The following is a 20709-nucleotide window of genomic DNA, read 5'->3' as shown; positions in this document are numbered from 1 at the left end:
AGTCACAATTACCTTTTTTATTTTTTTATTTAGTGGTGGAAACAAGCTTTCATATTTGACAGACTATGAAATGCAAAAATGCAAAATTAATAGAATAATGACATGGAAACAAAAATGATAGTCTGTATATTAATTGTTTAATGCAGAAAATGTTTTTATGATAATTTATTACAATAATACGACAAGTTAGTTTTTTACGATAATACGACAAATATTAATAATGTTTTGTGTGTTTATTCAGAGGGCGAAACTGCATGTATGATATATGCACAGTCACACTTTGTCAAATTAAATGAAAATTAAAAATTTTGTATTGGAATTAAAACAATCAAAAGAACATTTTATACTGATCTTAAATACAAAAATGAGTCCTAAACATGGGATTTTATCAAATCTCTTTTTTTTTTTTTTTTGCGAATAATTCCACTGTGAGAAGTGATTTTTGCATGTTTGTATATTAATTGTTTTGGTGCAAAAATTGTCTTCACTTTGTGATTTTGCTCTGGGTGTGATTTTAGGTTTCTGGACCGGAGATAAGGCCATTTATCACTCAGATGTGTTTTATGTTAATCTGAGTGACATCAGTAATGATGTTGTGTGTGTGTGTGTGTGTGTGTTCAGGAGGAGAGACGGCGGAGATGCCGGGTGTTTACGGCCCCGGTGAGTACGATCTAGCGGGCTTCTGCGTCGGGGCCGTGGAGCGAGGGGCCGTCCTGCCCAGACTCAAGGACATCACAGAGGGAGATCTGCTCATCGGTGTGGCCTCCTCTGGGATTCACAGCAACGGCTTCAGCCTCGTGCGCAAGGTCCTGGAGCGGACCGGCCTCCAGTACGGCTCGCCTGCTCCGTTCGGACAGCCCGGACAGAGTCTTGGTATGATATCATCACTGCTTCACATGGTTAGCAGAGCTGCGTTTATGAGTCCTCACATCTGCGCTCTGGTCTGAAGGTGACGTGCTGCTCACGCCCACGAAGATCTACAGCCGCCTGCTTCAGCCAATCCTGCGCAGCGGAGCCGTGAAGGCCTACGCCCACATCACCGGCGGCGGGCTTTTGGAGAATATTCCTCGCGTTCTCCCGCCAGAACTGGCAGTGGACCTGGGTGAGCGACGTCTGGACCAGTTTAAGTTATAGTTTTAAATTAATTTAGTAATTAAAATTGAAATAAAAATGATAAAATAGAGATAAAAATTTAAATCAGTTTGAATGTGCAAAATAAAAAAATAACAGACTGTAATAATTATAATGATAAACTGCATATATCAAGCTGAAAATCAAAATAAATATGATAAAATAACAATTAAAAAAACTTTTTTTTTTTTTTTTGCACAATTGAATGTGCAAAAATAAAAAAAACCACTGATTACTGAATTTATTCTGTTCTCATATAATTATTATATTGATAAACTGCACAGAGAGCAAGAATAAGTTACAGTTGTAATTAAAATTGAAATAAAAGTGATTAAATGATGATAAAAATTCAGGTATGTTTTTATACTATTTAATATAAAAAAATACACAGACTGAATTTATTGTTATATTATAAAATTATTATAATGATAAACTGCATATGTCAATCACTGAGAGCAAGAATAAGTTACAATTTGTAATTAAAATTGAAATAAAAATGATAAAATAACACAAAAGTAAATAAAATTTTTTTGCACAATCAAATGTGCAAAATATTAAAAAATATCACTGATTACTGGATTTATTATGTTCACATACAATTATAATGATAAACTGCATATATCAAGCTGAAAATCGAAATACAAATGATAAAATGGAGATAATTTTTTTTATCAATCACTGAGAGCAAGAATAAGTTACGGTTTGTTATTAAAATTGAATTAATTCAGTTTTTTTTACAATTTAATATTCAATTTAATATGGTTTGTAATTAAATTTGCAATAAAAATTATAAAATAATGTTACATATTTTTTTTAATTTTTAATATGCAAAATAAAAAATACACTTACTGAATTTATTCTGATCTCATATTAAAAATAAGCTCAGCTTATTCTTGTTCTCAATTATTGATATATGGAGCTTAGTCACAGCTTGATTAAAATAAAAATAATGAAAAAATATATTTTTTTGCAATCAAATATGCAAAAACAAACAACTGAATTTATTCTGATTTCATATTAATATAATAATATTCTTTCTTTTTTTTAGTGTTTGAAATATGCAGTTTAAGTTCAAATGAAGATAATGTCTAATTAATTAAATAATTTAAATTAAAAGACCTTATTCTGAGCTTATAAAAATTAGTCCTAAATAAGACATTAATTTAATGTTATTTTTTATTATATATTTGTTATTTAATTAATTTATGATTATACTTTATTTGTAATACTTCAGTTTAATTATTTTTTAAAGGTTTGATCATTAATCTCAGGGAGTATTTGAATATTCGAGTGTGTCCGGCCTCATTGATGACGTGTTTCAGACGCGTCCCGCTGGAGGATCCCGCCCGTGTTCTCGTGGCTGCAGCGGGAGGGTGGCCTGTCGGAGGAGGAGATGAGCCGCACCTTTAACTGCGGTCTGGGCGCCGTGCTGGTGGTCAGCAAACAGGACGCTCAGAGGGTCGTACGGCTGCTGCGGGCCCAGGAGGAGGCGTGGATCGTGGGATCGCTCGCTCACAAACACCCCGGTCAGAAACACTGACAACACAAACATCATTCTCTACACAAAATCTAAACAGGAGGAGTCCTACTTTGATAAAGTCTTAAAAACATGTATCGTGGTGTTGAATTCACAGGAGCGGAGGCTGTGGTCATCAGAAACCTGGAGCAGAGTTTAAAAGAGAGTCCCGGACGCTCCCCGGACACCAGCGCCCTCGAGAACGGAGCTCTTCACGGGGAACACGCCACACGCAAGAGGACCAAAGTGGCCGTTCTGATCTCTGGAAGCGGTGCGTGTGCGTTTATGAGCTCCGTTCCCTGATCACATGTGCCAGCGGAGTCAGTAATGAGACGGATGTGTGTTTGACAGGAACAAACCTGCAGGCCCTGATGGAGCAGGCCAAGAAACCCTCGAGTTCGGCGGAGATCGTGGTGGTCATCTCCAACAGACCGGGCGTCATGGGGCTGAAGAGAGCGTCTATGGCGGGCATTCAGACGCGGGTTTGTCTGAAATATATATATGTACAGACGCATTGTTCATATGAACACGTGATGGATGAAGGATCAAGCCACACGTTTAGAAATCTTAAATATTGTGTGATATTGACACAAAATTAAAGTTCAGTATTTTCTAGGATTTTGTCAAAAATGATAATTATAGTATTTAGTATTTATAGTATATATTATTTATAGTATTTATAGTATAGTATTTTGCTGTGTGTTTTTGTGCTGGTCAGCTGACTTTTTCATATTTTCAGTTCACATCAGTGATGGAAATTAACTTTTTCATTAATGGTGATATTTGACACCTAAAATTGATTTCCAGGGGATTTATACCTTTTATGAGGGCAATTTTTACTAATAATCAGTCTTAATTATGACATAAAAGCCAATTATGACAGAAAGTAATCATTTTAACTCTATATCATAATTATGACTTGGTGTGTCATGATGATTATAACGTTTTGTCATAATTATGACTGTCAATTATGACTTATATCATGACTTATATCTTAATTTTTACTTTTTTTATCTCATAATTATGACTTTTTACCTCATAATTGACTTAGTATGTCTTATGTCATAATTATTTTTTATGAACATCTCATAATTATGATTTTTTTTTATCATTGACTGTTTCATAATTATGACTTTTTATCTCATAATTGTAACTTTTCTTCTTAATTATGACTGTCAGTTAATTATGACTCTTTATATCATAATTATGACTTGTGTCATGATGATTATAACATTTTATGTCATTATTATGACTTCTTCATAATTATGACTGTCAATTATGACTTGTATCTTAATTTCTACTTTTTTTAATCTCATAATTATGAATTTTTCTCATAATTGACTTTGTTTCATAATTCTGACTTTATCTCAGTTATGACTTTTTATCTCATCTTTGGCTTGGTATGTCATAATTATGACCATCAATTATGACTTTTTATCTCATAATTGACTTTTTCATAATTGACTTTGTATCTCATAATTATAACGGTATGTCATGATTGATTTTTATCTCGTATTTTTGACTTTTTGTGTCATAATTATCTGAATTAGAATTGAGTTTTCATCATAATTGACACTTTATCTCATAATTGACTTAGTGTGTCATAATTATGACTTTTGTCACAATTTCTACTTTCTCATAATTATGACTTGTCATAATTGACTTTGAATCCTATGACTTATAAGTATGTCATAATTTTGACCTTTTATGTCATAATTATGATTTACAAAAAGCATTTTTTTTTCTTATGTGGAAGAAATATGCTTTTATACAAATGAACCCAGTCGACACAGTCTGTTTTGCACTGCAGAAGTGGCGCAGAAGCTTCATCCGAGCAGTGTTTAGATGTATTCATAGCTGACTCTGATATGATCACAGCTGATGTGACGGTGGCACAGCGGTTCTCTTCAGTCAGATGTTCTGGATGTTGTTTGTCGTTCAGGTCGTGGATCATAAGCTGTACGGCAGCAGAGCCGAGTTTGACGGCACCATAGACCGAGTCCTGGAGGAGTTCAGGGTGGAGCTGGTTTGTCTGGCGGGTTTCATGCGAATCCTCACGGGACCCTTCGTCAGGAAGTGGAGCGGTGAGTGTGAACATGAACAGCAGGGGGCGCCAGTGGCTCGAAACCAAATCTCTGCCGATTCATGTGTGTTTTTACTGTGAAATCTTTGCCGGTTTAATAATGTAAACATGATAACTTTGATATTGTTAGTGATATTTCAGGATGAACACTTAATGGACTGAAGCAGACAAAGAGTGAAAGCTTCAGTGCTTTCTGTTATTTGATTTAATGGATTTAATGTTTTAGTGGCACAAACCAACTAAAACATCCCAGAATCCTGATACTTAGGCTGAATCCCAAATGGCACCCTAAACCCTCACGGTCTTCCTCTGAGTCTGAGCCGCTTTGACTGCTGGGTAAAGTCCTCTGCATAGCTCGCAAACTTGCGGGCTCGGCTGAAGTGCGCATCGAGGGCGTATAACGGTCGCAAAGGTGGGCGCTCGCGAGCACCCTTCTGAAACCTAAAATGATGAATGGGACACCCTACGGTCTCGTGGACTGAACGGACACACACACGCGGCAGCCATTGTTAGTCCACAAGACCGAAAGTGCATAAAAGTGTGCCATTTGGGATTCAGCCTTACTGATGATTGTGCTGCTGATTTCCCACCAAAATTAGGTCACTTCCTGCAGGATGTCATTATGAACTATATATATATATATATATATAGCAGATGTACTAAAATAACTAAAAATAAAATTGACACAAAAAATTGACTTTTTTTAAAAACAACAACAAATTTACTAAAATTTAAAATATATAAAAAATAACTTAAATTGAAATAAAAATAATAAAAACTATTTGGACATATTTAAAAAAACAAAAAACAAAAAAAAAACAGAATTACTAAAAATAAAATGAAATGTATAAAAATAGCTGAAACTAAAATTGAAAAAAAAAAAAATTATTTGGACATTTAAAAAAAACAAAAATACTAAAAATAAAAATAAAATGTATATAAAGTAATGTATAAAAATAACTAAAACTAAAATTGAAATAAAAATTATTTGGACATATTTTTAAAAAAAAATTACTAAAACTAAAATTAAAATGAAGAAAACTGTTCAGAACTTGAAAGAAAATAAATATGAACTAAAATAAAAAATAAACTCATTTTCATTTAGCAACTTGATGTACTAAAATAACAGAAATAATATAAATTATTTGGACATATTAAAAAAAACAACAAAGTTACCAAAACTAAAATGAAAATGAAATTATATAAAAATAACTAAGACTAAAATTGAAATAAAAGAAAATAATAAAAACTATCTGGACATATTTTAAAAAAAAAAAAAAAAAAAACACACACACAAACTAAAATGAAAATGAAAAATTTTCATTACTTAAAATGAAATAAATGTTAACTGAAATAAAATATAACTAAAATTGAAATAAAAATAAAAATATTTGGACATTGAAAAAAGAAGAAATTATTAAAATTAAAATTAAAAATGATCATTACTTGAAATAAAATAAATGTTAACAAATAAAATAGAAAAAAGTAATTTTCATTTAAAAACTAGATGTAGTAAAATAACTAAAGCTAATATTGAAATAAAAATAACTATTTGGACAGATTTACAAAAACACAAAATTACTCAAATTAAAATTAAAAATAAAAATTAAAAATATTAAAACAAACGAATAGTATCTCATTGATATTAAAATAACACTGCTGAGAACAGGAATAAAATGGTAAAAATGATTAATTATAAAAACATCAGGAATATTTCTGAACTTCTTCAGTTTTTCATTTTAAAAGAACAAATAAAATCTGATTAGCATCTTTAAAACGGTCGTATCTCGTATTGAGTGGTGTCTGATGGGAAGGACAGGACTGACGGTGTGTTTGTCGTTGTGTCGTCTCACAGGGAAGATGCTGAACATCCACCCGTCGCTGCTGCCGGCCTTTAAAGGAGTGAACGCACAGAAACAGGCTCTTCAGGCCGCCGTCCGCATCACCGGCTGCACCGTACACTTCGTGGCCGTACGTTTGTTTCATTCACGTTTCCTCACTGAAATCAGAGATGCCACAGCAACACACCAGCATTCACTCACACACATTAACTGGAACTACAAATTATCATGAAGCAAAATATAGCAGTCCGTTCAGGATCCTGCAATCCCAAGAATTAATGCAGATTCATCCAGTCGCCACATTATCTGCAGCAGCTTGTATTTCCACAAAGTAGGAAAGTTGAAGTTATTAATTTTTTTGACATTTTTAATCTTTTAATACTTCAACTTAATGTTTGTTTTTAGTTTTGGTTCAGGATAATAACCCTGGAGTTTTGTGAAATTCACTCACCGTTTCTCTGGTTCAACAGGAGGAAGTAGACGCAGGAGCGATCGTCGTACAGGAGGCGGTTCCCATCCTGGTGACTGACACCGAAGACAGCCTATCGGAGCGCATCCGGGAGGCGGAGCATCGCGCCTTCCCCGCGGCATTAGAGCTGGTGGCCAGCGGCGCCGTGAAGCTGAGAGACGACGGACGGGTCATGTGGAGCCAGAGCGTTCAGGGATAGATCCGAACGGACCGGTGGCGTCTATGACACTAATGAACGCATGTTTCAGTCCTTCATTTAGACATTAATTCCATTGACATTCCACATCCAATCATTCCAGATTGTTCATAAAAACTCATTCCTTCTGCTTCTGCTGAGGTTCATCTTTGTAGTTCAAATTCTGAACAGTAATAGTCAGATTCACTGTTGAGGAATATTATTTACTCGTGCCTGAGAATTATGTCATGTACAAGATGAACTTTATTCTCTGCATGTAACAGATCGAGATATTTGCTCTTGGCATTAAACTTGCACTGACGAGCGTGATTATGTGTGTTATTGCTTTGTTTGTTGTTCCATGAACACCAGAGTCAAACGTTCTCAAATTAACTCATGGTATCATTTAGTACAACGAAGATCATAATTATTAATTTTACCACAGAAGTATGAATGGTTGTGATACGGCAAGATTAAATATTCATGAACTAGAGATTTTTCATAGGACTAGTTATTTATACTATAGTTAAACATCATTATTCAGTGATTCATATTCAGTTCATCCGATTATCTATTGTAAATTAAGATGCTAGATTGTCATTCACATCTCCATGAGAAATACAAATCCTGTTTATTTTGTAACTGATTTTTTTAGTGCTAAATTATAAATCTTAAAACTCCAAGGTTTTTAATTGGGATATACTTCTGTTCAGGCCATCATTTTTATGTATTCAGTAACTATTTTAATGGTTATTTTAACATTTACTGACAACGTTTTAACGAGCAAGTCGACATACGGATGAGTAAATGAAGACAATTTTCATTTTTGGGTGAATGATGCCTGTAAAAAATGCTGTAGAACCTCAAAAATTAGTGAACAAAATCTTTTGAAACTCATTTCAATGAGACATATCGGCTGATAGTTTAAAAACAGCTGATAGTCAGGGCCGATATATCCTGTCAATCAAAAGAGGGCAGGAAAATACACTGAATCTGTGCTTTGTGTAAAGAAAATACTAAGAAACTAGTTTGATGTTCAATATTAATAGTAATTATATGAATTAATAACATTCAGAAAGTTAATGTGTTTGTTTATAACTGATACCAGTTTCTCTCCGTTTCATCAACTTGTTTCAGAGTAAGTCTTTATTTGCATTTCTTTCAAAACAATTTATAATTATGAAATTATTAATTTAAAAGAAGGTATAAAAGGCAGAAGCCCCAAACTATCTGTATCAGCAGATATCACTCTGAATAATCGGCGGAGAGATTTAGTATCATGCATCTCTAATTTCAACAAACATGAATGTTCAGGAAAGCGATTGAGAGACAAAATGAGTTTTGAACCAAAGTTTGTTTATTAAATATTTTCAGCACACAGACAGCGATGGACAGACGTTGTTCATTTAGTCGTCACCTCCTCCAGTTTGGGTTCTGTGGAAACAAACAACAACAAATGTGTCATTAAACAACTAGTTTAACCACCCACACTAACCTAAACCACCAGTGCAGATCAGCTTCAACTCCTCAAACATTTCATTCATCCTGATCACCTGGTGCAGTTTAACTAGACGCATCAAACTAGTTGCAAACACTGACTCAATGTTATAAATCATTATGGTTTTAAACTAATTATTTCATGATTAAGAGCAATAATTTACTGTTACGACAGTAAGTACTTGTAACAACTAAAATGAAGTGTTACCATGTTTTGCAACACAAAATCAACAATAATTGTACCTAATAATTAATATTTTTTGAAGCAAATGTATAGTATATTTTTACCTGATCTCAGATCAGTTTTACACATTTGTAGACATTTAATGACATTTGTATAATAAAAAGGAAGAGTTGTATTTAAAAGTCTCTAATTGGTCTCCATAAAACAAACAAAAACCTTATAATTTAATAAAATATTATAGAGACACTTCATATTTAATGGTACTAGATTTGTTAACTGCATTTAATACATTACACCGTCAATAAAACATTTGCAAATGGTTTGTAAAAGTTGTTTTCATGCATGTTTTTGGCTACATTTGGGTCAATGATGTGACGGGTCATTTTTTTTGTCCAAAGGCCTTAATAATAATAAAAAACAAAGATATGACATCCAAAGTATGTAAGGTAGTACAACTAGATCTCTTTTATTGAATCCAAAAGGTTTTAATTATATTCTGCTACATATAAAAGGTATTTTAAAGATTTTAAAGGTTTCATTCGGTTTAACCATCCAAAGGCCAATACAGCCATTTAATTTGTGATTGAAATATCTTAAAAATGTAATAAATGTATATATTTTTTATTCTGGCATGATTTTTTAACATCATTTATCAACATAGTGCAAAATGGTATCAAAATTATGTGTAGAAGTCATTGATTTTGTTATGAGAAAGAAAGTCCGGAAAAATGAATTTCATTGATGTCATTCGGAGTAACCAATATAAAGGGACCATTTTGGATCAAGTCATGCGGTCAATATCATGTGACAGGATGTGACATCATTCAGACACCTGCAAAGGACCACATGGTCGTGAAGCAAAGTAACTCACTCTCTCTTAACTATTTGAAAAATTCATGTTTTCTCTTGCTCATACGCATGTCCCGAAACATCAGGTCATTCGGTACAACCGCTATAAAACATGGAAAATGTTGTAATATTTTAAAAACTTTTACTAATAAATATAAAATATTTGATTGTCCTTTTGCTAGCTAGCTAGATATCAGCCTGTTAGCATTGTTTGAAAATATCGTCATTCGGTAAAACCAAAAGTGTAATTCGGTAAAACCAAAATTTTGGTTAAACTGAATGACTTTTTGGGTGACAAATTTTGTCCATCTTGTAAAAAATGACAAAAGCAGTGTCAATTGATTAAAAACCACATAATCTCATTGTTAACACTTAATAAAACTTCAAAATTAATTATATCTCCATTATGTTATTTTTATACTTTTAAAATCCTTATTCGTCAATGGGTCCATTTACACTGTTCTGACCAGCAGGGGTCACCAGTGTGTGGCGATTCAAAACAGTGAATCATTTTGCGAAGCAATTGGTTCAATTGATTCAAAGTTTTGAAAAGCTTTGTTTCTCTCATCACTATTGCTCAGTGCTTACTAATGTCAGCTTAAATTCATAATTCATATCTTGTTTTTTTTTTATCATTATTGATTTTCCATGTTACACTTTTTAGCTTTTTAATGTTATCGTGTTCATTTTTAGATGCATTTAATTTGTTATTTTTAATTCCGGCATCAATTGCTTGTTCTTGTCTGTAATGAACAGCACTGATTAGTTTGGAAAAGAGCTGTATGAATAAAATCTGAGCAGATCTTCGTCAGGCTCACCTGGGAAGCTGAACTCAGGGAATTTGGTCAGATCTCCTCCTCCGTACAAACGCTGTAGTTTGGTCATCTCATCCGACAGGTTCTTCTGATAGGCCGGGCCGGCATCCACCACACCGCCTGCGACGGCCCTGAGAGAGAGAGAGAGAGACGTGAGAAACGCTGCGAAACACTCGCGCGCATCATTACAGTGCAGCGTCATCCACGCACTTGCTCTTGGAGTTGTACTCGCGAATCTTGTCCAGGAAGAGCTTCTGCACGGGGTCCAGGTCTTTGGCTTTGTTGAAGAGCACAGCGGACAGACCGATGTTCCTGCGCAACGTCACGCGCACGGCCGAACCCAACAGAGACGACAGCTGGAAGAGCCGATGAAGAGCCATGATGCTGCAGGAGGGAGAAACATATGAGAAATACTGACAAGCACAAACACCATCATCAGAACCACTTTTTGTTGGGCCCGGAAATAATTATACAAATAAATAAACAATATTAGTGTCATCTTAAAGGGATAATTCACCCAAAAATTAAAATTATCCCATGATTTACTCACCCTCAAGCCATCCTAGGTGTATATGACTTTCTGGTAACACTTTATTTTAGGGTCTTTTATTAGTTGCCTATTAGCATGCATATTACTAGAATATTGTCTGTTTATTAGTAATTATTAACACACATATCAGTGCTTTATTCTGCTTGACCTTATTCTACATTCTTAATCCTACCCAATACCTAAACTTAACAACTAACTTACTAACTATTAATAAGCAGTAAATTAGGAGTTTATTGAGGGAAAAGTTGTAGTTAATAGTGAATACATGTTCCCTATACTAAAGTGTTACCGACTTTCTTCTTTCAGACAAACACAATCTGAGACTTTAGAATGGTTGTGAATGGGGGGTGAGATTTTGAAGCCCCAAAAAAGTGCATCCATCCATCATAAAAGTTTTAAACATGGATATTTTTCTTACAAAAACCCATCACTTCACTTCCAAAGGCCATTATTAACCCCCGGAGCCGCATGGATTATTTTTATGATGGATAGATGCGCTTTTTTGAAGTTCAAAATCTCACCCCCCATTCACTACCATTATAAAGCTTAGAAGAAAAATAATTTTCATTTTTGGGTGGACTATCCCTTTAAAACCATTTTATGCCACCGATTATATAATAACAAAAATACAACCTTTCAAAGAACTTTTAATTTGTAAGAATATTAAAAAAAAAAAAATCACATATCCTAAATAAAACAAATGATAAATACACTTTTGTTAACAAAAAAGTGCAGTTACGGCAAAATCATTAGAAATACACAAAATGTAATTTAAATTTATATATATATATAAAATCTCTCTTGTGAGACCTGTGTGTATGGAGACACATTTCTGCCACATTCGACAAAAAAATCATCTTTGTTAAATCTTAATTATGACATAAAAGTCAAAATGAGGCATAAAAAGTCAAATTTTAGAGTATATGTAATAAAGTCGACTTTGAAAAATTTGACTTAGTATGACAACTTCGAGTTATGTCAATTATAATTTACAAAAGTAAATTATAAAGTAAATTTTGTTTTTCTCTTCCATATATTTGTGCTCATTTCACAAAACACGGTATTTACATGATATTACAAGGTACTTGTGTGAAATAATCAGGCGATTTTGACTTTTAATCTTAACACTGACTTTTTAATCGAACTACCGTGTGATTTGATGGTGATTACATGCAGAGATGATGTTTAATTAACGCCTGACTATCGTGTTAATTCATGAACTGAGTGTTTAATAGTTCATTAACACCAGTGACTCGTTTGATAACATTGACCTCTCGCGCACTGAAGCGCTGCTGCTGTTTAATAACCGCTCTGCCTGTTTAAAACACATGCAAGAGTTTATATACACACTCATAACAATTATATTCTCATTTTCATGCGAAACAAACACGATAAAGAATAAAATCACGTCTAACCTTGTGTTTGACACCCGAGGCACAGACGCACAGACGTTGAGTACTTCCGGGTCACCGCGCACGCCTATGACGAGCGATGGCGTCACTAGCGTCTTTTGCCACATTTACTGCCGGTGTCATGACAAATCGGGTCCCCCCTCGAAATCGGGTCTCTGTGAACTATAAGTTAATGATCATACTAAGTATATATTACTTTAAAATATATAATATATAATTTTCGGTTTTGTTTGTTTTGTGTGTGTATAAATATATTCGAGCTGTGTTGTCAAACACACATTTCAGAATAACGGTCCTTTTTTCAGAAAATGACGTCATGTCTGAACGGTCTGATCGGCATATTTTTAATTATTTTAATTTTAATAATAAGTTTAATTGTAAAAAAAAAAAAAAAAAAAAAACATCCATGAGGAATTATGATATTTGGACAGCAGAGGGAGACAGAGACAGTCTGTATAAATGTGTTTATACCACAGACAAGAGTTTCTGTGCGGAGAATGTAAATATTGTACAATAATTATGTGAAAATTATTAAGCAGTGATATAACATGGCAATATGACAATTAATAACAGAAATGTAATAGATATTTCTACGTGCCACTACAAGAATATACTGTAGCTACAAAGTGGTAGTAAAAAATAAACCAATCTTGATGGTGCTTAATGATTATTATCTAATTATTGATTATAATCTATTAAATATTCATATTAGACAATACTATGTTATAATATTACTTTTTAACATTTTTATTCATATTTATCACATTAATAAATGTTTATTAATATTTATTAACAAATGTAATACATGTATTTTTTATTAAAAAATAAAAATATATTTTTATATAATATTATATAAAATATAAAAATGTATTTAAAATTACAATTTATTTTTATAATATAAAAATACATAAAATAATTGTATTAAAATATATTATTATATTATAACATAATATAATATATATTATAGCAACATATATAACATAATAATGTCATAATATTAACATATGTATGAATGAGGTATTTATATTTCATATTACACACACACACACACACACATATATATATATATATATATATATATATATATATACAGGTGCTGGTCATATAATTAGAATATCATCAAAAAGTTCATTTTTTTATTATAAATTATTTTTTATTATAAATTATTCACAGGCTGATCACTTCCATGCCACACTTCACTGATGCAGTAATTTGTGCTAGGAGCAAGTCGTTTGCTGTAATATGTCCTGCCGATCAAGTATTGAGTGCACAAAAGAACATACTTTAAAGAACTTGAACTTTTCTGTTTTGCAAATCCATTTTTTGATTGATCTTAGGAAATATTCTAATATTTTGAGATACTGGATTTTGGACTTTCATTAGCTGTACGCTCTAATCATCAAAATTTAAAAAAAAAAACTTTTGAAATGTTTTACTTTACATGTAGGGAATCTAGAATATATGAAAGTTTCATTTTTAAAAATAATTTATAATAAAAAAATGAACTTTTTGATGATATTCTAATTATATGACCAGCACCTGTATATATATATATATATATATATATATATAAAAACATTCATATATAAACAAAAATATTATTAATGTGCTTAATTCATTTATAATTAGAAATGTTAGTTTCAGTGTGTTGAAATGAATATGCCAATATGCCTGTTCATCCATCCAGCTGATGCGTTTGATTTTATTGATGTTCTGCACACATTAGGCTACAAAAGAGCCATGGCAAAGAGGGTCTGTATGTACATTCAAAACTTTATTAATGGAATACAGTGTAGAAAGCGCAGTTGTTATCCAGTCAAGGCAAATGATACACAGAAAAATGCCACTGAAAGAACCTCATCACCATCTGTAGACCATTCAGCATCTCTAACCACAGCAACCCACACCGATAATTACCCATGATGCATCACTGATCTGAGAACTGGCCGTGTGAATGAGTGACGGTCATCACTGAGATGATTCTGTAAACGATTGATTGACATTCATTAGATGGGTTGATTATGGATTATGAACCTGTAAATCATTTCACACTGGTCACACCAGATTCTGGATGCCACACAATAATAACCATCAGTTTATACTAGTAACCTGATAACCAGCCACACATTCGGTCATGAGACACTTTCTAGAATTGGCTACAACAAACGCAACAAGAGGTGTGAGACAAACGTGATGCTCGATGCATCAGAACAGATTAGAATCTCCTCCAACTCAGATTTGACCCCAAAATCAAAAGAAAAATTAAATAATATGTTGCATGAAGAAAATTAAGCCTATTCTTAGAGCCATTCATATTTATTGCATTGCCACATTATTTTCATGTCAATTAAGCACATAATAAAAAATAATAAATTAGCATTAAATCAGTTCAGTACAAATATGACCATGATAAATAATTTAATGGGGCTATACTGTAAAATTCAGAAACCCTTGTTATTAGCGACACCTGTGGCTGTTAAGTGAACTGCAGCTGCAACTTATTGCTCGTGCTCGCACTAATCCTGACGCCATTCAACAGCGATGTTTAGATGAATATGTAAATGTAAATATTCGCTTTCCTCTCAATAACAAGATAAACACAACAAACATGACTGAAAACAGCACTTCAGAAAGCATCTGATCATAGCGATGTGGATATGTTTGCGATTCAAGATGAGGTAATTTAAATCACACTGGTATGATAGTTTGATTATAAAGTATATTTGAGACTGTAGACTATAGACCTGACTAAGCGAGACTTATATGTAGCCACGCCCCTTTTCAGCTTTTGACTTCCGGTTTGTATTTCCACAGCGATCTTACTTATGAATGAACTGTTCGTTTTAAAATCTTCCCGGTCTACTGACATTTGTTAAGACGTGTTTTACAGTGCTCATGATAACTTTTGTCAACTGTACGGTAAGTAAATCCACTTCACCAGCTAATTATTCTTTGACAGCGATGCCATAGAAATATAGGCTACAAAGCTACCGCAAAAACGGAAGTTCGAAGACAAAATTCTCAAAATGGCTGCGCGCACGTTGCATAAGGTCTATAGTTTGAATTAATCCCCTTTGCATGACACGTTGACATTACAGTACAGAGCGGCTCTTTCGACATTATCCTGAACATAAGCATTGGTTCGAGGCTCTCGCGAGCGCGTAACCGTCACATCCTTTTGATTTTCCCGGCAAAACCGTCCCGAGTCCTTCACATAAACATTAGTCTACAGGCTTTCATAGACAACACAGGAAGTCGGGGAAGGTCTCGTTTTTTAAGTTTCGATACTAGCTGTTCACACATTGGCATTAAAAGGTGATTAAAATGAAAATTCTAACATATATCTCCTTTAAATAATATAATAAATTTCAATGTTTTGTTGTATTACAGTAGGCTAATGACAATTTGGGGGTGAAATAAAATATAATGTTGCAATGCAAAACAATCTTCCTGGCTGTTTTCTTTTGATTTTGCAGTGAGATGAAGGCGTTTATCTCTCAGTGGATACTGTGCAGCTTCACCCTGCAGTGCTGCATCTGTTTCTGCAGCAAAGAACGAAAACTGAGAGGAGAAATGAAGAAGAGAGAGACGTTTTCTACATCGGTGGACACAAGAGTGATCGGAGAACACAAAACCGACTGGATACAAACATACAGAGAACGACCCGAAAACCCGCCCGCCCCAGAACACCCGCTTAAAAAACACACACAACCACGAGTCCAATGGAAAATCAAAATTAAATAGCTGTTTATAAAGGAGTAAATAAATCTCTGAAATGCATAGAACGAAAACATTAAAGACAGTAAATGTACATCGACAGCCACCGCTGATAAAAAAAATATTGAAGTAAAAGCATGGATCCGTTTAATTGAGTTTAAGTTGTATCAAAGCAGAAGCCAATTGAGTTTATCATTTTTTTGTGCAACTCAAATCACATTTTCACAAGTTACTGTTTAACCCTGCTAAAATGTCTCTAAGTGAGAAAAGACCAAGATCCAAATAGTTTTTCCATCATTTTTTCTATCATGCACTACATAGTTACAACTATTCTTTTTTGCATTACTTTAATATTGACAACAAAAAAAAAAAATCTTTTTTTTTTTGGCAAATTTCTTTTTTTTACAATTATTCTTTTTTTTTCTTGAAAAACAAACCAGAAACAATCAAACAATTTCAAGATCTCATTCAGAAGGACATCAATTTTACCACTAGATTTTAATGTGACTGGTTTAATGATCACCAAACACAGCGCAGCTGCAGTCAGTGTGCGATGAAAAAAGGGAGGAAGAGGAGGGAAGGAGGCGTGTCTGACGGGATGAAGTCTCGGACGTTCACCCCTCAGATCTCCCAGTGTTTCACTCGTTTAGTAGTGAGAGCAGACGGTGCAGGGGACACGACGCGCCAGTCACTCGCCGGCCCTAAATGCTGAATCTGAATTGTGCATTCAATAAAAAAAAACAATCTTCTGACAGCGTTAATCTGATCATGTTCATCCAGCCAATGGGAGGTCATGGTTGAAAAATCTGGAGTGAATTCAAATTTGAATTATGCATTTAATTTGATTTGAATATGAACTGAATTTTAATGGTGCATTCAATTTGATTTGTGATTTGAATTGTGTTCAATTTGATTTGTGACGCGAATCGAATCAGAATAATGCCTTTAATTTGATGTGAACTGAATTCGAATTATGCGTTCAATCTGATGTGAAAAATTTGAATTATGCGTTCAATTAGATGTGAACTGAATTCGAATTATGCGTTAAATTTTATTTGAAATGAATTCGAATTATGCGTTTAATTTGATATGAAATGAATTTGAATTGTGTTCAAATTAATTTGAAATGAATTTGAAATTATGCGTTAATTTTGATTTGAAATTAATTTGAATTACGTTCATTTGATGTGAACTGAATTCAAATTATGCATTCAAATTTATTTGAATTGAACTTGAATTGTGTTCAATCTGATTTGTGATTTGAATTCCAATTGAAACTGAATTATGCATTCAATTTGATTTGTGATTTGAATTGTGCATTCAATCTGAAACAGAATCTTCAACAACCTGAAACTGACCCCAACAGAACTAATCTGATCATGTGAATGTTCATCCAGCCAGTGGGAGGTCGTCTTTGATTGACAGTCACAGAAACTGGCCAATAACAGACGTGATGTTTATGACGCGGTGAGATTCGGCTGGTGTCTTCTGCAGCGTCTGGAGATGAGGGTACGGGGAGGGTGAGGGTGAGGGGGGAGGCGTTACGCCATCAGTTGTGGATCTGCTCGAAGAACTTGTAGGTGGGGTTTTCATAGCCGTTCTGCTGCATCTTGGACAGGTGACGTTCCTCCGGGGTCACGGCAGCGTCCACCTGTCAATCAAATCAATTCGCATTTCACTCCCATCTAAAGTTCCAACATTTCAGCTCATTTAGTTTATGCTGAACTCACTGACCTCAATGATTCCGTGGTGGATGGACGTGTACTGCTTCTTCCTCAGCATCACCAGGGTGATGACGATGATGGTTGCTATGACAACTCCTCCGACCATCAGGCCAATAATAGCTCCTTTATTGGAGCTCACATCCTCCGCAAAGAAAACCTGAGCACCAGAAACAAGAGAAGCACATGAGGCATCACCTGCGGCGAGATTACAGTCGCATCGGCTGTCCTCCCAACAGGGTCATGTTGCCATGGCGACTGCGTCATGTAATACAGCCACAAAGACAACACGAGAAAACGTATCCTCTGTAATAGTTTTTGTCTAATACTAATATATGAGCTAAAAGTATATATAAATACTTTAATGAGCATGTAGGTACCAGTTTCTGGTGGTAAACTTCGCTGTGTCTCTCTTCGGCTTCCATCCGCAGCTCAGGAACATCGTCAGGCTTCAGTCCAGACACTGAACAATAATTACAGAGACATCGCAAATAATACACAGATGTTAGTCCTGTGGTGCATTAAGGCCTGTTCACACCAAGGACGATAATGATAAAGATGTATTTTTAAAAACTGCTTTTAATGTACAAGAATATATTGTTGGAATTACTTTAAGAACGTTTTCTTTTCCAGCTGATGAATGATAAAAACATTGACAGACAATCAGAATCCATCCTGCTTTAATTATGTATTTGATTTGAAATGAATTTAAATTGTTCAATTTTATGTGAATTTAATTTAAATTGTTCAATTTTATGTGAATTTAATTTGAATTGTGTTCAATTTGATTTGAAATTCATTTGAATTGTGTTCAATTTGATGTGAACTGAATTCAAATTATGCGTTCAATTTGATTTGAAATTAATTTAAATTGTGTTCAATTGAATCTGAATTAATTAATTAAAATTATGTTCAATTTTATATGAATTGAATTTGAATTATGTGTTCAAATTGATGTGAACCAAATTCAAATTTTGTTTAATTTGATGTGAACTGAATTCAAATTATGTGTTCAATTTGATTTGAAATTAATTTAAATTGTGTTGTCTGATTTGTGATTTGAATTCCAATTGAATCTGCGTTCAATTTGATTTGAAATGAATTCGAATTATGTATTCAGTTAAATTCACTTTCAGAATGATTTTTTTCCAGCTAATGAATGATAAAAACATTGACAGCCAGAATCCATCCTGCTTTAATTATGCATTTAATTTCATTTGAAATGAATTCGAATTATGCATTCAATTTGATTTGGAATTAATTTAATTTAAATTATGTTCAATTTGATGTGAATTGAATTCAAATTATGCGTTCAATTTGATATGAACTGAATTCAAATTGTGTTCAATTTGATGTGAACTGAATTCAAATTATGCATTCAATTTTATTTGAAATGAATCCGAGTTGTGTTGAATCTCATTTGTGATTTGAATTCCACTTGAATTATGCATTCAATTTATTGATGGCATTGACAGCCATTTAAAGCGACAGACAACAAAATTGCAGCGCACTTAGCCTTATAATAAACACAACGATATTGTTCGCTGGTGTGAACGCTAATATAGTTATCATTCTTGTAGGAATGATAACGAACTTGTTGTGGGTTTTATGCGCATAATTTTACTCATTCCCGCAGGTGTTTCGCACTCACACCAAAAAACGCCTCTCAAACAGCTCGCGAGTACCAAATTAAGTTCTTTTTCATGGCTTATTGCTCTTAAACAGTCAAATACACACAAAATTGTCAAAAGGCCTGTCTTTGCGAGTATTCAGGTAAACAGTCGGTTTTGGAACGTAAAAAGAAAATGCACATTGTGTAACTGTATATTGGATCTGTGCATTCGCTCTTAAAGTGACAGCAGCCTACTTACTGTAGTTCAAAGTTTCAAATAACGCCTCCCTGTGCTTTATGTAAGCAATTACAACAAAATTACAGTTGTAGAGTAACTGAATGAGCAAATACACATTTCATCCTCACATGTACCTGGTCGGGTCGGGAGGCCTCGGTCTGCGACAGGTCGGGCATCGACCAGCTCAACTGCAGAGAGACACACGTCGTCAGTTACTGATTCACTTCATATACACATCAAAACAATATCGGCTTTGAAGAAAAGTGTCTGTCTTGCTAACTTATTCTGCCTTTTGATTGACTAAGTGATTATTACTTGAGTGCCATTCAGTAACAGTGTTGTTGATGCACTAATATGAACATTTTTATGAACTAACATTAACAAAGATTAATATTGCTGATTGTTAGTTAATGAATAATTGTAGCAGTGCTCTCGCATGCAGCATGTTAATGAATTGCTCATTGAGGGCAGCAGATCTCTGTGTTCCTGTGACGGCGGATGTCAGATCTGCTGCCATATGGCGCTCGCGAGGCAGCCGGGGCTGCTGGGATACGTCCAGCTCATACCCTCGTTCTGTGTGTTGGGCTGGTTGAAGCTCTCGGGGTGAATGAAGCCGAAGCCCTGCGTGTCTTCAGCGGGCAGCAGGTCCAGGCTGGCGGTGCTGTCGGGCATCAGGGCGTCGTTACCGTAACTGACCCGCACGTCGCTCTGCAGGTTCGCCAGCTGAGCTGACATCTCCTGCTGCTCGCGCTGCAACAGCTCTGAGACACACACACACACACACAGCTTCAGACTAATGACCCTTAATAATGTGTGGTAATACAGGTCTATAATAACACAATGTTGGCATAATTGTTCATCCAAAAACAACAATGAGGATTTATGAGATTCTTTCCTTT

General features: G+C 34.2%; 4 protein-coding genes across 6 annotated transcripts in view; 1 reads left to right on the top strand and 3 right to left on the bottom strand.

Moving 5' to 3' along the window:
- LOC127521035 (trifunctional purine biosynthetic protein adenosine-3-like) overlaps positions 1–7545 on the top strand; it is a 28494-nt gene extending 20949 nt beyond the window's left edge. Inside the window, exons 15-22 of one of the 2 annotated variants that reach the window (XM_051909889.1) lie at positions 622–873; positions 950–1102; positions 2454–2657; positions 2766–2918; positions 2999–3129; positions 4590–4731; positions 6586–6701; positions 7042–7545. In XM_051909889.1, coding sequence (XP_051765849.1) covers positions 622–873; positions 950–1102; positions 2454–2657; positions 2766–2918; positions 2999–3129; positions 4590–4731; positions 6586–6701; positions 7042–7239 — 1349 coding nt within the window. In that variant the 3' untranslated portion in view covers positions 7240–7545. Of the gene's footprint in view, positions 1–621; positions 874–949; positions 1103–2383; positions 2658–2765; positions 2920–2998; positions 3130–4589; positions 4732–6585; positions 6702–7041 lie in introns of those variants that run through there. The other variant, XR_007932267.1, reaches the window with a different exon arrangement.
- A 1005-nt stretch (positions 7546–8550) lies between these two features.
- LOC127521259 (ATP synthase-coupling factor 6, mitochondrial-like) lies at positions 8551–12618 on the bottom strand. Its single transcript, XM_051910434.1, has 4 exons — positions 12526–12618; positions 10771–10944; positions 10564–10691; positions 8551–8649 (listed from the first exon to the last, which is right to left on the bottom strand). Exons 2-4 carry the CDS (start codon positions 10938–10940, stop codon positions 8618–8620), a joined length of 330 nt encoding a protein of 109 aa, XP_051766394.1. The 5' UTR covers positions 10941–10944; positions 12526–12618; the 3' UTR covers positions 8551–8617.
- Positions 12619–14275: 1657 nt separating this feature from the next.
- LOC127521108 (amyloid-beta A4 protein-like) overlaps positions 14276–20709 on the bottom strand; it is a 337319-nt gene continuing 330885 nt past the window's right edge. The window contains exon 18 of the transcript XR_007932275.1: positions 14276–14989. The gene's annotated coding sequence lies outside the window, so the exon portion shown is untranslated. The remainder of the gene's footprint in view (positions 14990–20709) is intronic.
- appa (amyloid beta (A4) precursor protein a) overlaps positions 14276–20709 on the bottom strand; it is a 33231-nt gene continuing 26797 nt past the window's right edge. For both annotated transcript variants that reach the window (XM_051910026.1, XM_051910037.1), the window contains 5 exons: positions 20377–20571; positions 19945–19998; positions 18341–18423; positions 17974–18120; positions 14276–17890 (listed from right to left, as the gene is read on the bottom strand). In XM_051910026.1, the coding sequence (XP_051765986.1) occupies positions 17789–17890; positions 17974–18120; positions 18341–18423; positions 19945–19998; positions 20377–20571 (581 nt within the window). In that variant the 3' untranslated portion in view covers positions 14276–17788. The remainder of the gene's footprint in view (positions 17891–17973; positions 18121–18340; positions 18424–19944; positions 19999–20376; positions 20572–20709) is intronic.

The sequence above is a fragment of the Ctenopharyngodon idella genome, chromosome 1 (assembly GCF_019924925.1).
Source record: "Ctenopharyngodon idella isolate HZGC_01 chromosome 1, HZGC01, whole genome shotgun sequence".
In the NCBI taxonomy this organism is placed as follows: Eukaryota; Metazoa; Chordata; class Actinopteri; order Cypriniformes; family Xenocyprididae; genus Ctenopharyngodon; species Ctenopharyngodon idella.
This window is presented reverse-complemented; position numbering and strand designations above follow the sequence as displayed.

Bases quoted from the DNA above. Each gene is read 5' to 3' on its own strand.
- LOC127521259 (XM_051910434.1), bottom strand. From the start codon at position 10,940: ATGGCTCTTCATCGGCTCTTCCAGCTGTCGTCTCTGTTGGGTTCGGCC. The intron at 10,692-10,770 runs GTGCGTGGATGA...TCTCTCTCTCAG, and splicing joins GAGTACAACTCCAAGAGCAA to GGCCGTCGCAGGCGGTGTGG. The intron at 8,650-10,563 runs GTGAGCCTGACG...TTGTTTCCACAG, and splicing joins CCCTGAGTTCAGCTTCCCAG to AACCCAAACTGGAGGAGGTG.